Consider the following 14,913-nt stretch of genomic DNA (forward strand, 5'->3'; position numbering starts at 1 on the left):
TATTTTTTTGGTAGTCATCACCATAAAATTAATAAAATAAGACATTCCTTACCTGTAAAATATTTCTTTACCTTCATTTAACTGTATTTATAGGTAAAATATTCTTTATCGCCTTCTCTTAGTTCTCTACTATTATTAGTAATTATTATTTCAGCTTTACGACGTAAAACTAAACGCGCAATTCTTTTGAGATTAAGTAAACCTATGATATTACCTTATTACGGAACATTTTATGATAAAGATATTTAAAACTTATAACTATTAACTCATTAATTTGCGTACTATTATTAAAAAGTAAATAAGTTATATTTACTTTTATAATAAGCTTTACATAAGCTATAAAGCTTATAAAAATAAATATAATTTATTAACTAGGATTTCAGGAATTTTAATTATAAACAAAAATAATCAAGAGCATAAATTTTTTTTTTTTTTTTTTAAATAAAGTTGAAATAGTAACCAAGCTAAATTGAATAGATTTAAATTTTATCCTAACAAAAACCCACACTAAATACTATTCTTTATAATGCACGTATGCAGAAAAAGAAGCGAAATAATACCGTAATTGTAAATGAGTTTAAAATTAAACAAATAAACATAAACTCACTCATATAAAGTAGAGTAAAAATAAGAAAATGAAAAAAGAAGGAAGAATGAGCTTTTAGGTGAGCTGGTTGTCATAAAGTTTAAAATAGAGTAATTTAAAATTCAGTGCTGCCATCTATGAAACCAACGCTTCAAAACTAATAATATTTGATAAATGTTAGAAACATAACATTATCTTTCGATTAACGAATCTTATCATTGTAGGCAAAAATTTTTGGATTCGCTTAAAAACTTTTCAAGCTATGGTGAAATACGCATTTGCGTATTTCACCATAGCTTGAAAAATACGCGGTGAAATACGCTTTGCGTATTTCAGGAAAATTAAAAGGTCCGAATTCAGGAGGTAAATTTATACAGATAAAGTACATTTTTGCGTCTGATTTCGTAGCTTTAAATATTGTTTGCCCTATTTATTTTCATGCTGTAATTGAGAGCTGAAAATTGCTATCCCACAACCACTGGCCCTGTAGTCCAGTACAGTAACACCACTAGATCAGTGATCGGCTATATATATGTATATATAAATTATACAATATATCAAAAAGATATAAATAAAAATATAATTAAAATTGTTGCTGTTTGCTACCTTGCCATAACGAAAACTGACACTTTTTTCGTTTAAACGTAGTTTTATTGTTGATGGCAGCCGATGAATTACAATTTTTATTATTTATATCTTTTTGTTTATATATATCACCGTCGTTGCCGAGTGGAAGGATTAAAACAGGTCTTAGGCAGGGAAGGAGGGTACAAAATTTATTTATTAATTATTAAACGGAGAACAGCTATAAAAAAGTGGTCACGAAAAGTTGTGCTTCTCGATTATAAGTTAGGGAAAATTTTGCAAAGTAAATCCGTAAAATTTTTCATTTTAGGGAAATCTTAATATTTGCAATTGTTTTATTATATAGGTTGTTGGGCGATTCCCACAAAGAGTAAAGGGAAAAATGTCTTACATTTAATTAATGCATGCTTGAGCCAAAAATAGATTTAAAAGACAGGATGAGAATTTAAAAGTGCGAGAAAGTGTTTCGATTAGAATAATAAAATAAAGAAAAGGATTTACAGAAAAGAAATAACATAAAAAGATCAATTGAAGCTTTTTATGTTACATATATATATATATTTAGGTTTAAAAAATTTTTTTATTTAGCTATGAGTGTAATGTATATAAAAGTCGAATCTAGTTGTATTTCTATTCTTTGCAATTTTAATGATCCAGTCATATTTAGGAAGTCTGTTAAAGTGTATTTAAATTTTTTTTCTTTCACATTTTATTAATATTTATAGATAATTCACCGGGGCCATATTATTTGTTTTGGTTTTAAGGGCCATTCGCATTGAATTCTATTGTCCTAAGCATACATATGCAGGTTTAAAAAAATGATATAATATTCAAGCATGATTTGCAATTATGTGCAATCTCATGCCGTGGAAGTTCTCCCTAGTTCCAAATTTTGATATCTATATAATCGATTAAAAGTTATTTTGATTTTCAATTTATGTTATCCTTTTTTTCCAAAATAAACATGTAAGCTTATAGCTAGAAAATAGATATATATATATATATATATATATATATATATATATATATATATATATATATATATATATATATATATATATATATATATATATATAGCTAGTGTACTATGTATTTTATTTAAAGTTTCTTAATTATTTTGTTTAAAGATGAGCTATCTAAAAAAAATAAATATCACTTTGTTAATTTTTTTTTTTAATGAGTTAAATTTTCATTGCAACTTTTTTTTATGCTAATGTATTTTTTGTAAATTTCAGATGGTAAGTTTGTTTTTAATTAATCATTTCCTTAAAAAACTAATATTTAACAATAAAATAACAAGAGCTAACATATCACCTTATAATATCAGTAAATCAAAAATAACGTAAAATGTATGAAAAAAATCCTCTGATCTAACATGTATTTTTTAAAACTTACAAGTTTTATTTTTAAAAAATAGCTTACATTTGAAAATGCATTTTAAAATGTTCATGACTATATGCATAATTTTTTAGTTCGAATTTTTAAAAGAGTTTGTTTCATAAAACTTTATGTAATTGATTATTTATTTGAAATTGAAAATTCAGCAATTTGTTAATAAACATTCTCATGAAAAAATTTAGATTTATTTTCTAAATTATAATTAACTTATTTTATAATTAGGTATGAAAAATGACATCTGTATCAAAAGTATTGGTTGGTAAGCATTTTTAGTATACTATCTAAAAAATTTGAGTATTCATAATTAAGAGCATTTGATAGGAAAATTAGTACACTATTTGCAATGGTGAATACAATATGGGAATTATAATATAATACACTATATTATTTTATCACAATATTTAAAAAGTTCATTAGAATTTTAAAATAAAGCCTACTAATTTTTTGTGTAAAACGTAGAGAGAAACTCCGTTTTTAGAAAAATTTCATAACACATTCATTGCATTAATTTTTATTATCAATTTTTACTTTTATTACTATCATTTATTCAAAAATTATTTATGCCTTTTAAATAACATTATGATTTTAACTAAAGTAGGTAACCCAAAGATGAGCAGTGCTCTTAAGGTACACCACCTCCCAAAAAAAGAATCAATATTATTTTTAATCGCCATATAGTGATACTGCACTATAAATAATCCACAAGCAGAGCAAGTCGCTGAATTTGAATCTTTTAGTATAATACCGCATCATTGTATGCAGACATTTCACCTTTTAAAAGAAGCTGCTCTAATTTTTAGGTAAGAAGATATTTAGATTACATATGTTTAATTTCACAGTACATTGAATTATGGAATATTTTAGAAAGTTTATTTCTTACTTTTCAACCATTAGGTTACAATACAAAGTCTGATATTAAACGAAGTGCATTTCCTATTAACCATATACAGAATAATACAACATACAGAATAACATATACCATACACAGAATAATAAAATACAATAATTTGTGCAAGACATTTAAATTTCATTGAACCATTATAAGAAAAGGACTATAATAAATAAATATGTCACCCACACACTTACATATATAAACATCTCATAATGAGAAAATTATTTCATGAATATCCGTGAACTGGAAAGTTATTACAAATGACACATTAAAATTATTAGCATATTTCATTATTTAGCATAATAAATTAGTTAAATACAGTTTTTTAGAATTTAAACAAAACCTTAATAATAAACTAATTTCGATTTTTTAATAGTTTGAGTTATCTTTTGTGCTCTTTTTTAAAATTACATAAATTATACAATCTAAGACAATCAAATGTGATTAGCAAAATATATATCAAGTAATCATTAAATAGTTTAATTAATATTCAGAGCAGTAGCATTTCTGTAACATAAATATAAGATTTATAAAATGATGAAAAGATTTAGATTTAAGTTAAGAAACTGATTTTATGAAGCAAATATTACTTTATATGTTTCATACTTGCAATTAAACCGAATTTACTTCAAAACATTCATTAAATAAAAGATGTTACAGGTAATTTTAATTAAAGGCTGCTATTTACAGGGTATCTGCTACATTTTAGTTCCATGATTAATTCCAAGAATTTTTCATGACTTAACGAAGTTACTATTTTCTTCGACAAAAACACAACAATTTAAAAAAGCATTATAATAACATTCATTGAAATGATAGATATAACCAAAACTGTTATACTCTGCATCTTCATATTTATAGATTTTAAATTTAAAAAATAGAGTAAAGAAAGAGTTGAAGCAATAAAATACCTGAAAAAAATACAAAAGCAAAGCGGATACTCTGTATTTAAAGTTTTTTTCTTATTACAGTACAGAACCCGTTATCCGGAAAACCAAAAAACCGGAACGAAATTCGGTAAATTTTCACGCCATTTAAAAAAAATAATAAATTTTTTCCTCGTAAGATTTTAGGATTTTTCTTTCTTTTTTGAAAGATGTTCGCCTTACCATCATTTTGGAAATAATCATTAGTGTATTACTTCATCTTTTTTTCTTCTTTTTAAGATTATTTCCAAATATATATATATATATTTTTTACTTGGGTTTAACAATAAAAAACGGCTTTTTATAGTGATTCAGAAAATCGGAAATATCAGTTATCCGGAATAGCGATGGTCCCGGATAATCGGTTCCCTACTGTATTATTAAAAATATCACCTACAACTCAGGATTTTAATGCTGAGAGAATAAAAAACAATTTATAACCAGTAACCAAGGTTACAACTTCTACTAAGATGTGTTTACAAGAATGCATTTTAATCCACAACTTTTCAATACTGGAGCTTATTTTACATGCATTATATAAGTATAAAAATACAATAAAAACAGCATTATAAAATATGAAATAAAAAACACTTCAGATTCATTAAATTGTGTTAAGTCTAATGACACTTCTGTGAAATTTTTTACTTATAATGGAAGCAAGAAGAAAATCTTTCCTCAGTTAGAAATGGTCTATATTCAGCCAGTCACTTTTTACATATGCCGCAAAAATAAATGCACCACCACCAGTATGATCAGAATGTGATTCTTTTGACATGTGCGACAAGAATTATGTTTTTCAGCAGGATCAACAAAACAATGATTAGTTCGATTAGCTCTAGTTAAGATAGACTTATCTAATTAGAGGTGATACAAGAATATGGTTTCTCAACCAGTATGAACACGAGTGTAAATATTCAGATCACTATTATTTAGAAAAAACTACTTCATAACATACTTCAAAGATATGCTGTGTTGCTAGTAGGAACAACACTGTATTTAGTCAGATGACATTTCAGAGAAAAACTCTTATTACATTATGGTACATCAAAAAAGTTTCTCACCAGTTCAAACACAAACATCAAAGTCAGTCTTTTGAAGAAAAAAAAAAACTCTTTTGAAACATATTATAAAAATGCAGTTTTTAACCAGCATGAATAAAACTATGATGAGTTAAATGCTCTTTAAGTAAAAAAAAAATTTTTTTTTTTTTTTTGCATGCAACAGCTTCTTAACAGTGTGAACATGAATATGACGAGTTCGGTAATCCTTTCTTGAAAAAGTCTTATTACATATATTACACGAAAAAGATTTTTCAGCAGTATGAACACAAATGTGCTTATTTAATAGAACTATTTGTGAAAAACTCTGTTAACATATACTACAAGAATAAGGTTTATTCCCCAGTATGAACATGACTGTGTCTAGTCAGATGATGTCTCTGTGAAAAACTCTTATTACATATACTACAAGAATAAGGTTTCTCACCAGTATGAAGACGACTATGTCGAGACAAAATACCCCTATCTGAAAATCTCTTATCACATATATTACAAGAATAAGGCTTCTCATCTGTATGAACGCGACTATGTCGAGTCAAATTACACTTTATTGAAAATCTTTTATGACATATACTACAAGAATAAGGCTTCTCGCTTGTATGAACACGGCAGTGTTCAGTCAGTTTATACCTCTGAGCAAAACTCTTATTACATATACTACAAGAATAAGGTTTCTCACCGATATGAACTCTACTATGAAGCGTCAAATAAGCTTTACTTGAAAATCTTGAATTACATTTACTACAAGAATAAGGTTTCTCACCAGCATGAACACGATTGTGTCTAGTCAGTTGATCTTTTTGTGAAAAACTCTTATTACATATACTACAAGAATAAGGTTTCTCCCCGGTATGAACTCGAATGTGCGGATATAGACTCTCTCTATGAGAAAAACTCTTATTACATATACTACAAGAATAAGGTTTCTCACCAGTATGAACTCGAATGTGCTTCAATAGACTATCGCTTCGAGAAAAACTCTTACTACATAAACTACAAGAATAAGGTTTCCCACCGGTATGATGACGACTATGTCGAGTCAAATTACTTCTATCTGAAAATCTCTTATTACATATATTACAAGAATAAGGCTTCTCATCTGTATGAACACGACAATGTACAGTCAATTCACCTTTTGTTGAAAATCTCTTATAACATATACTACAAGAACATGGCTTCTCACTTGTATGAACACGACTGTGTGCTGTCAATTGACTTCTTGATGTAAAACTCTTATTACATACACTACAAGAATATGGTTTCTCACCAGTATGAACACGATTATGTAGCGTCAAATAAGCTCTACTTGAAAATTTCTTATCACATTTACTACAAGAATAAGGTTTCTCACCAGTATGAACACGACTATGTCGAGTCAAATTACATTTTAATGAAAATCTCTTAGAACATATACTACAAGAATAAGGGTTCTTACTTGTATGAACGTGACTGTGTTCAGTCAGTAGATCTTTTTGTGCAAAACTCTTATTGCATATACTACAAGAATAAGGTTTCTCACTGGTATGAACACAATTATGTAGCGTCAAATAAGCTCTACTTGAAAATTTCTTATTACATTTACTACAAGAATAAGGTTTCTCACCAGTATGAACACGACTATGTCGAGTCAAATTACATTTAAATGAAAATCTCTTAGAACATATACTACAAGAATAAGGCTTCTCACTGGTATGAACACGACTGTGTATAGTCAGTAGACGTCTTTGTGAAAAACTTTTATTACATATGCTACAAGAATAAGGTTTCTCACTAGTATGAACACTACTATGTTTAGTCAATTTAGATCTGGATGAAAATTTCTTATTACATTTACTACAAGAATAAGGCTTCTCACCTGTATGAACACGATAATGTTCAGTCAGTAGACTTCTACGTGAAAAACTCTTATTACATATACTACAAGAATAGGGCTTCTCACCAGTATGAATACAAGCGTGTTCAGTCAGTTGACCTCTTTGTGAAAAACTCTTATTACATATACTACAAGAATAAGGCTTCTCACCTGTATGAACACGATAATGTACAGTCAATTGACTTCTACATGAAAAACTCTTATTACATATACTACAAGAATAAGGCTTCTCACCTGTATGAACACGATAATGTACAGTCAATTGATTTCTACGTGAAAAACTCTTATTACATATACTACAAGAATAAGGCTTCTCACCCATATTTATACAATTGTACTTAGTAAGATATCTCTGTGAAAAACTCTTATTGTACTCTTTTTATGCTACAAGAGGATTTCTAACCAATATGAAATGTGCAGTTTTTAGTGAGATTACTTCTTTTTGAAAAAATTTAGTTACATATTACAAGAATAAGGTTATCTTACAGGTTGAAAAACACTTTTACAGTATATGTTTACTTTTCTGTGAAAAATTTTATTTACTCATACTGCACAAAAAAGGTTTCTTAACAGTGTGAAGGCAAATGTGAATAATTTGAAGAAAATTCTAATTACACAAAATGCAAGAAATAAGATTCCAGCTTATATGACTTGTATTAAGTATGGGTCTCTCTTTGTTAGCATTAAAAATAAATCACTACACTACCAGAATGCTACATAAAATATTGTATAAAAACACTTTTGAAGGTGTTACTAAAGCAATAATCATAAGTGTAGATAAATTGTGTGTAGTTGAGTAAGATCTCTTAAATAACAATCCTAAATATGCTGCAAGAAATGAAGACACATATCCACTTTGCAATGATTTAAAATAAAAATACATAAATATAAGAAAAAATATAAATTTTCCATTTAAAATAAAATTTTTGCTCCTTCTTTTGCTTGTTTGATACAAATAGCTAGAACTAGACAATGGAAAAATAATTAACCATTAATTAAAATGAAGGCAATAATTCAAAATAATTTTCACTACAAAAGTAAGTCATTTAATACACTTCAATAACACATATTACAAGCTGATCATGTAGCATCAAATCCCTTACTTCAACTAAATTTTTTAAATAAGCAAAATAAAATACTGCAGAAATATGATCACTTTATAACAAGAATATGATTTATTAATAGGAGCATCTGTGAAAGGATCTATTTAAAATATATTGAGATGCAAAATTTTTTTCTCATAAACTTTGCTTTGATATTTCTATTTTACCATACATACAAAACTAAATTAAATTATTTCACTTTATGTTTTTTTACACAAAAAACGGCAGAGACAATGAACCTCTTCAAAAGGAAATTCCTTTAAATTTAATACACTATGAATGACACACTGCAAAATGAATGTTTTTAGGAAAACTTCATACAAAAATAAACAGTAATGCAATTTACTATTATGAAGATGAAATTATCCAATTAGATTTCATTTACAATTTATTTCATATGCACATTGCAAAAATATGTTACAATATATATTTTTAAGTCAGACATAATTTTTTTTTAACTGTCACTGATTTCAAAGGTTTGACAATACAAATATAGATATATATATATATTTAAAAAAAATTGCTAAATTTTGTATCAATGTTTCATCATAAACGATAAATGCGTGTTCTTATAAATTAACATAAATATGAGAGGGTCAAGAAAGTTTAATTTTATCCAACAATTTTAAATTGCACAAACTGCAAATAAAAAATATTTTCTCAGTGTTAACAAGAAAATCACAATCTCAATTACTTGTATATAAATATCAAATCACATGTGCTTTATAAATGTAGGAGACAGTTTAATCAACTGCAATTGCAATCAATTTACAACTTTTTAATAATGCACTACATGGAAAAGTTCGCCGAACGTGTTAGTTAGATTACTGCAAATTAGTTCCATTCCTCATGCTTTCTTAAATAAATTAATCCTATATTATGAACACAAAACATGAAATTACTTCTTATTGCATAGGACTTTATATGTAGAACAATCATTAACTACACTTGGAAACTTTTAAGCAAAGAAATTTCTATGAAAATATTTTTCTCTTAGAACATCATTACAACTATGTGTCACACTTTGCCCAGACACTCTGCCACAACAAAGAATGTTATTGTCAACACAGAAAGATATTGCCTTCAATAATCATATCTCCTTTTGCCCAGAAGCATTTAACACACACGGCATGAATAGTTTATTAATTATATGAATCGAATAGAAAGCACGTTTTTTTATTATTTAGGCACGCACAGCAGAAATTTTATTTGTTGTTAGCAGGAAGAAAATGTTATTTTATCATTCCATCGATATTTGTTTTCAGTATTAACAAGAAATATCATATGAATATGAGCTACATGGAAATAACCCTCTTAGAGCTCTTTCTATAGATTTACAATTATATGAGTGTAATTTACATTAATAAGGGTTTTGGATATAAATTTGAGAATAATAGTTTTATTACGTCTTGTCCCCAAGTATGAATAAATCTCCTAAATCCAAATAGCACATTAAGTGAAATACAAATCAAAAACAATATCATTAACCTTTTCTTTACACATATTAAGTTGCAAAAGTCTTCTAAAGTTAAAGCAAGTAGTTTTTAAAATAGTTTTCAGTAAAAATGTGGCGGGGGAAAGAATTCTAACCTTGGAGCTTTTTACAGTTTGCAGCTTTTAGCTTGCTTATATACAAGGTTGCTGTTGTTGTTGTTACTTTACGTCGCACTAGAGCTGCACAATGGGCTATTGGCGACGGTCTGGGAAACATCTCGGAGGATGATCCGAAGACATGCCATCGCAATTTTGATCCTCTGCGGAACGGATGGCACCCCCGCTTCGGTAGCCCGACGACCTGCGCGTGAAGTCGAGCACTTTACGGTAGCACAGTTTAACGAGGACCAATACCGCACACCCTCGGTCCCTACGCAAACTGATCCTAGTGGCTACCCACCCGCACACTGACCGTAGTCAGTGATGCTTGACTTCGGTGATCTGCTGGGAACCCCGTCTTAACGATTAGTCCACTGCGGGACATATACAAGGTAGAAAAAGTAAGTTGCATAGCATATGCAGCATTCTCGTTGTAGGTTGAAGAAACGGAGTCCATGATAATTTTAGAAGCCCTGTGACTGCTTTACTGCAGTCAAGGCGGGAGCATCATATTCCAGGACTGATATAATGATTAGTCAGTGCTTAGTACTTAGATAAGGTAGGGAAATCAATCTTCGTGATGTAAGAGATCCTGATTTTGAAGGTGCTTCTATCTATGTCGTTTGTCAGCTGAAAAAATGTCTATAGAAAAAATGCCTTGCTTTAAGCTCATAACCTTAGCATTTCGAAAACTTCAAAATACTTTTAAAAATTAAATAAAAGGTATTGTAAAAGGTGAATGACTGGAAAATCTACAATGCAGTAAAATAAAATAGAGAAGGGAGACTTTCAACATGGAACTGTTGTTTTCCCTAGATGGCATATTCTTGCGTTGCAATCGCAAATACGCGCTATTCAAAAATACTCTATCTCCAGAAGTTTAGATTAAGCGATATTTCACTTCCTCATTGTTTCTGTTGAAAGTAATTTTTCCGACATTAACTTTTACTTCTATTTGGTAGTGATGTGCCAATCGATTCATTAAAATGAATCGATTCTTTTTAATCGATTCACTTAATTGAGTCGATTTGTGAATCGACTCTTCGATTCTTTTTTTTTTTTTTCTTTTTTTTTAGTAAATCTATGAAATCGTTGCATGTAAGAAAGTTCGAAGATGCAACTGAGATCGTTCTTGGTACCCACAAAATGATTTCCCTATCATTTTCGCTTAAATCCACGAATTTTTTTAATATACAGAGATTAATCCTTTAAAGAGCATTTTCTCCGAATGCTGTTATCGCTCCTCTGTTAAAGGGCGAGGAAATATGAAAACTTGATTGAATATACATATTTTTGAAAAAAATTCACTACTCAGGTTCCCTTTAATTTTGAAAGGTGATCAGATATGCGATTGACGCATCCGAATGGACTGTTTTTTTTAGGGGCCGTTCCCGCTGAATGCAAAATATTTGCGTTTGCGAATAAGATCCTGATTGGTCAAACATATTAGCATGCGTGAAATTCACCAATCAGGAACTCAAAACCATTATTCAGGTAAAAATACGTGCATTTTTTACTGTTTCCAGTGGAAATAACCCTTTAAAGTCTAATAAAGGTGGTTGGCTCGCTGCCTACAAAGCGAGCTATAAGCAAATGTATCAATACTGTATCTCTCTGAGAATAATGCATTCTTATTTTGATTTTCGCGCTTGATCATAAAAATGTATGTTTTATTAGTTTCTTTAAAAAAATTTTTTTACTTCTGTGTAAATTAAATTTTAAATAAATTCTTAGTGTTTCAATTGCTATGATGTACATCCCCAAATAATTGTATTGGCAATGCAATGAAATCACTATACCTGAAAAACAAACAACCTGAAGAGAAGTGGTATTTTTTCCTTAAAGAAGAAAAACAAGTTTTGGAATTTTAAAAAAGTGTTATACTTTTCTGGAAGAAAAAGTGACTGAAATTTTTTTACTATATTTGGAGAAATTTTTATCATTAGAAAAAAATGCACAAATTTCTGCTGCTCACTTTGAAACCAAGGAGGCGGATTCCTTTCAATACCCAGTTCTTCATCATTCCTTTTTTTTCTCCAGAAGAAGTGCATGGATTTGAAAAAAGATTACCTATAATAGTCTTTTAAAAGTTGATTGCGTACCTGTTTCAGTGAAATATTTTGAGTCATCCATAAAAAATGTCTTGCATTTGACTATACACAAAGTATATTCTAGATCTCCCTATTAGTGGAAATTATGAATGATAAAAGATTTTTCTTTGATTAATAAAAGCAAATTTTATTCATTAGACTTTCATTACTTGATGTATTTATTTCTATTGCTAACTATTTTTTATTCTTGTGGTTGTTTATGTTAAACTTGTTTTTGATTCAGAAATGCACATTTCTTTAAAATGATTCATTTTATTTGTAACAGAAAGATATAGCCATTCAAACAACATAGAATTCTTGAAATTTAACTGTATGTAAAAAAAAAATATATAGCTAAGAAATTATTATGGAAAGATTATAAAACTGATTAAAGATTTTCACATTGATACAAAAATACTATGACATACCTTCAAATTATCTTGTTGCACTTTTTCATTAAGTAAACTTAAATTCCTATACCATGATTATGAAAATAACTTTTAAAATTTTTCAGTATATATACAAGTAGTACATACAATATGTATGCATACAATTAATTTCTTCACATAACAAATATAAATTTATATTCATAAAATGTGATAAATAACTCTAAATTTTTTTTACATCTTAACTTCTTTATTAACTTAACATAAATTCTCAAAGAATCAATGTGATATATAATTTTAATACTTTTTGATATATACTAGTTATCTTCATTTAATTTACATAAATTTTTATACAATTATGATATATACCTGTAAATATATATACATATATAAATGCTTGAAATTTCATATTCAATTTATAACAGCAGTTAAATACTAAAATAAATATGAAGTAGTTTTTATTCTTCGAGGATAAATTTTTATAACATTCTCAAAACTTGATGTTTCTTGCAAATTTATTTTAAATCATTAAATTGGAATAAATTACTGATAATAATTATCAAGTAATATGATGAATATTCTCTCATTAAAAAGATATAAAATTCTTGAAAAATGAATTTTATAAATAACACTAAATTTTTACTATAAAGAGCAGTAATATTTTTCAATTATATAGCATAAATTTTCATACAATGAATATGGTAAATGCCTCTTAAATTTTTCAATATACATGAAATTTTTGCTCAACTTATAAGAACAGTTAAAAGCAAAAAGTATAAAAAAGTGCATAATCTTCAAAAATAAATACAATGAATATGATATATACCTCTAAAACTTAAATATGTACATATATATAAATGCTTGATATTTCGTGTTCAACTTATAACAGCAGTTAAATACGAAAATAAGATAAATATAAAATAATTCTTATTCTTCAAGAATAAATTTTTATAACATTCTCGAATATTGATGTTTGATTTTTCTTGCAAATTTATTTTAAATCATTAAATTGGAATAAATTGCTAATAATAAATATCAAGTATGATGAATATTCTCTCATTAAAAAGATATAAAATTCTTGAAAAATGAATTTTATAAATAACACTAAATTTTTACTATAAAGAGCAGTAATATTTTTCAATAATTTAACATAAATTTTCATACAATGAATATGGTAAATGCCTCTTAAATTTATCAATATACATAAAATTTTTGCTCAACTTATAAGAACAGTTAAATACGAAAACGAAAATATAAAATAGTGCTTAATCTTCAAAAATAAATACAATGAATATGATTTTTATTCAATGAATATGATATATACCTCTAAAACTTAAATATGTACATATATATAAATGCTTGATATTTCATGTTCAACTTATAACAGCAGTTAAATACGAAAATGAAATAAATATAAAATAATTCTTCAAGAATGAATTTTTATAACATTCTCGAAACTTGATGTTTGATGTTTCTTGCAAATTTATTTTAATCATTTTTTATTTTAAACCAAATTTATTTAAACTTTTATCAAACGAAGAATCAGTACTTATGTTACAAATTTGAATTTAAAAACAAAATTTCTGTTACCTTTGAGGGCTTTAATCGATTTCTGCGATCTGTGATAATTTGCCCACTTTTGGAAAAAAGTCTTTCACAGGGTACAGATGTGGCTGGAATTGGGAGATATTTTTTCATCATTTGAAAGAGACGAGGATAAACAGATTTTCTGTCTTTCCACCAAGAAAGGGGATTCTCCTTTCTTCTAATTAAGGGCTCCTCCAAATATTTGTCGACCTCAACTCTGCTAGCTGCTAAAGGATTAGTTGGCAGCAATTTCTTAACTTTACTATCAAAGTCATTCCATATAGATGAAGATGGAGTTGGTTCGTTTGGCTCGGTCGCACTCTCAAAATTTTCAATAACTTCTGTCACAATCCGACTAGCTTTTTCTGCCAGGGAATCAATACCTCTTTTAAGTGCAATTTCATCACTGAAACCTTGTTTCTTGAATCTTGGGTCTAACAATGTAGATAAAGCTAGTGTTTCGGATCTCTCTGCATTAGAATATATTATTAATTTTAATTTCATTTTCTCTATAACGGTTTTTATCTCTTTATTGAGTGTGATATCGATTAATAATTTGTTGAGGAATTTAAAAATGCTATTGCTTATTACTATTACTTTCGAAATTGTTACTTGTTTTTCACTGCTGAACTCTGTTGTAATTTCTTCAAACACTTTAAGAATTTCAATTAATTTATTTAAAATGTTCCATTCTTCATCTGAAAATTGTATTAATTTTGGATGTGAAATAAGGGCTATTGTTGAAATTACTGCATCCCTAATTGTTTGCAGCCTTATTAACATAAAATAAGTTGAATTCCATCTTGTTGTTATATCAATCTTCAATTTTAGTGGAG

The 14,913-nt window shown here is 27.7% G+C and overlaps 1 protein-coding gene and 1 long non-coding RNA gene across 3 annotated transcripts in view; one reads left to right on the forward strand and one right to left on the reverse strand.

Annotated features, from left to right (window-relative positions):
- Nucleotides 1-14,913, forward strand: part of LOC139426203 (uncharacterized) — a 355,230-nt gene that overhangs the window by 317,232 nt on the left and 23,085 nt on the right. Inside the window, exon 4 of one of the 2 annotated variants that reach the window (XR_015429597.1) lies at nucleotides 2,792-2,828. The exons of the other annotated variant lie outside the window; for it this stretch is intronic. This is a non-coding gene — a long non-coding RNA (uncharacterized LOC139426203). The remainder of the gene's footprint in view (nucleotides 1-2,791; nucleotides 2,829-14,913) is intronic. 2 annotated transcript variants of the gene reach the window in all.
- LOC107449420 (uncharacterized) lies at nucleotides 3,418-10,153 on the reverse strand. Its single transcript, XM_043052204.3, has one exon. It carries the CDS (start codon nucleotides 7,638-7,640, stop codon nucleotides 5,781-5,783), a length of 1,860 nt encoding a protein of 619 aa, XP_042908138.2. The 5' UTR covers nucleotides 7,641-10,153; the 3' UTR covers nucleotides 3,418-5,780.

The sequence above is a fragment of the Parasteatoda tepidariorum genome, chromosome 10 (assembly GCF_982258835.1).
Source record: "Parasteatoda tepidariorum strain Cologne lab strain chromosome 10, Ptep-v5.0, whole genome shotgun sequence".
Lineage (NCBI taxonomy): Eukaryota > Metazoa > Arthropoda > Arachnida > Araneae > Theridiidae > Parasteatoda > Parasteatoda tepidariorum.

Excerpts from the sequence above, each read along its gene's own strand:
- LOC107449420 (XM_043052204.3), bottom strand. The coding sequence starts at position 7,640 with ATGGGTGAGAAGCCTTATTCTTGTAGTATATGTAATAAGAGTTTTTCA.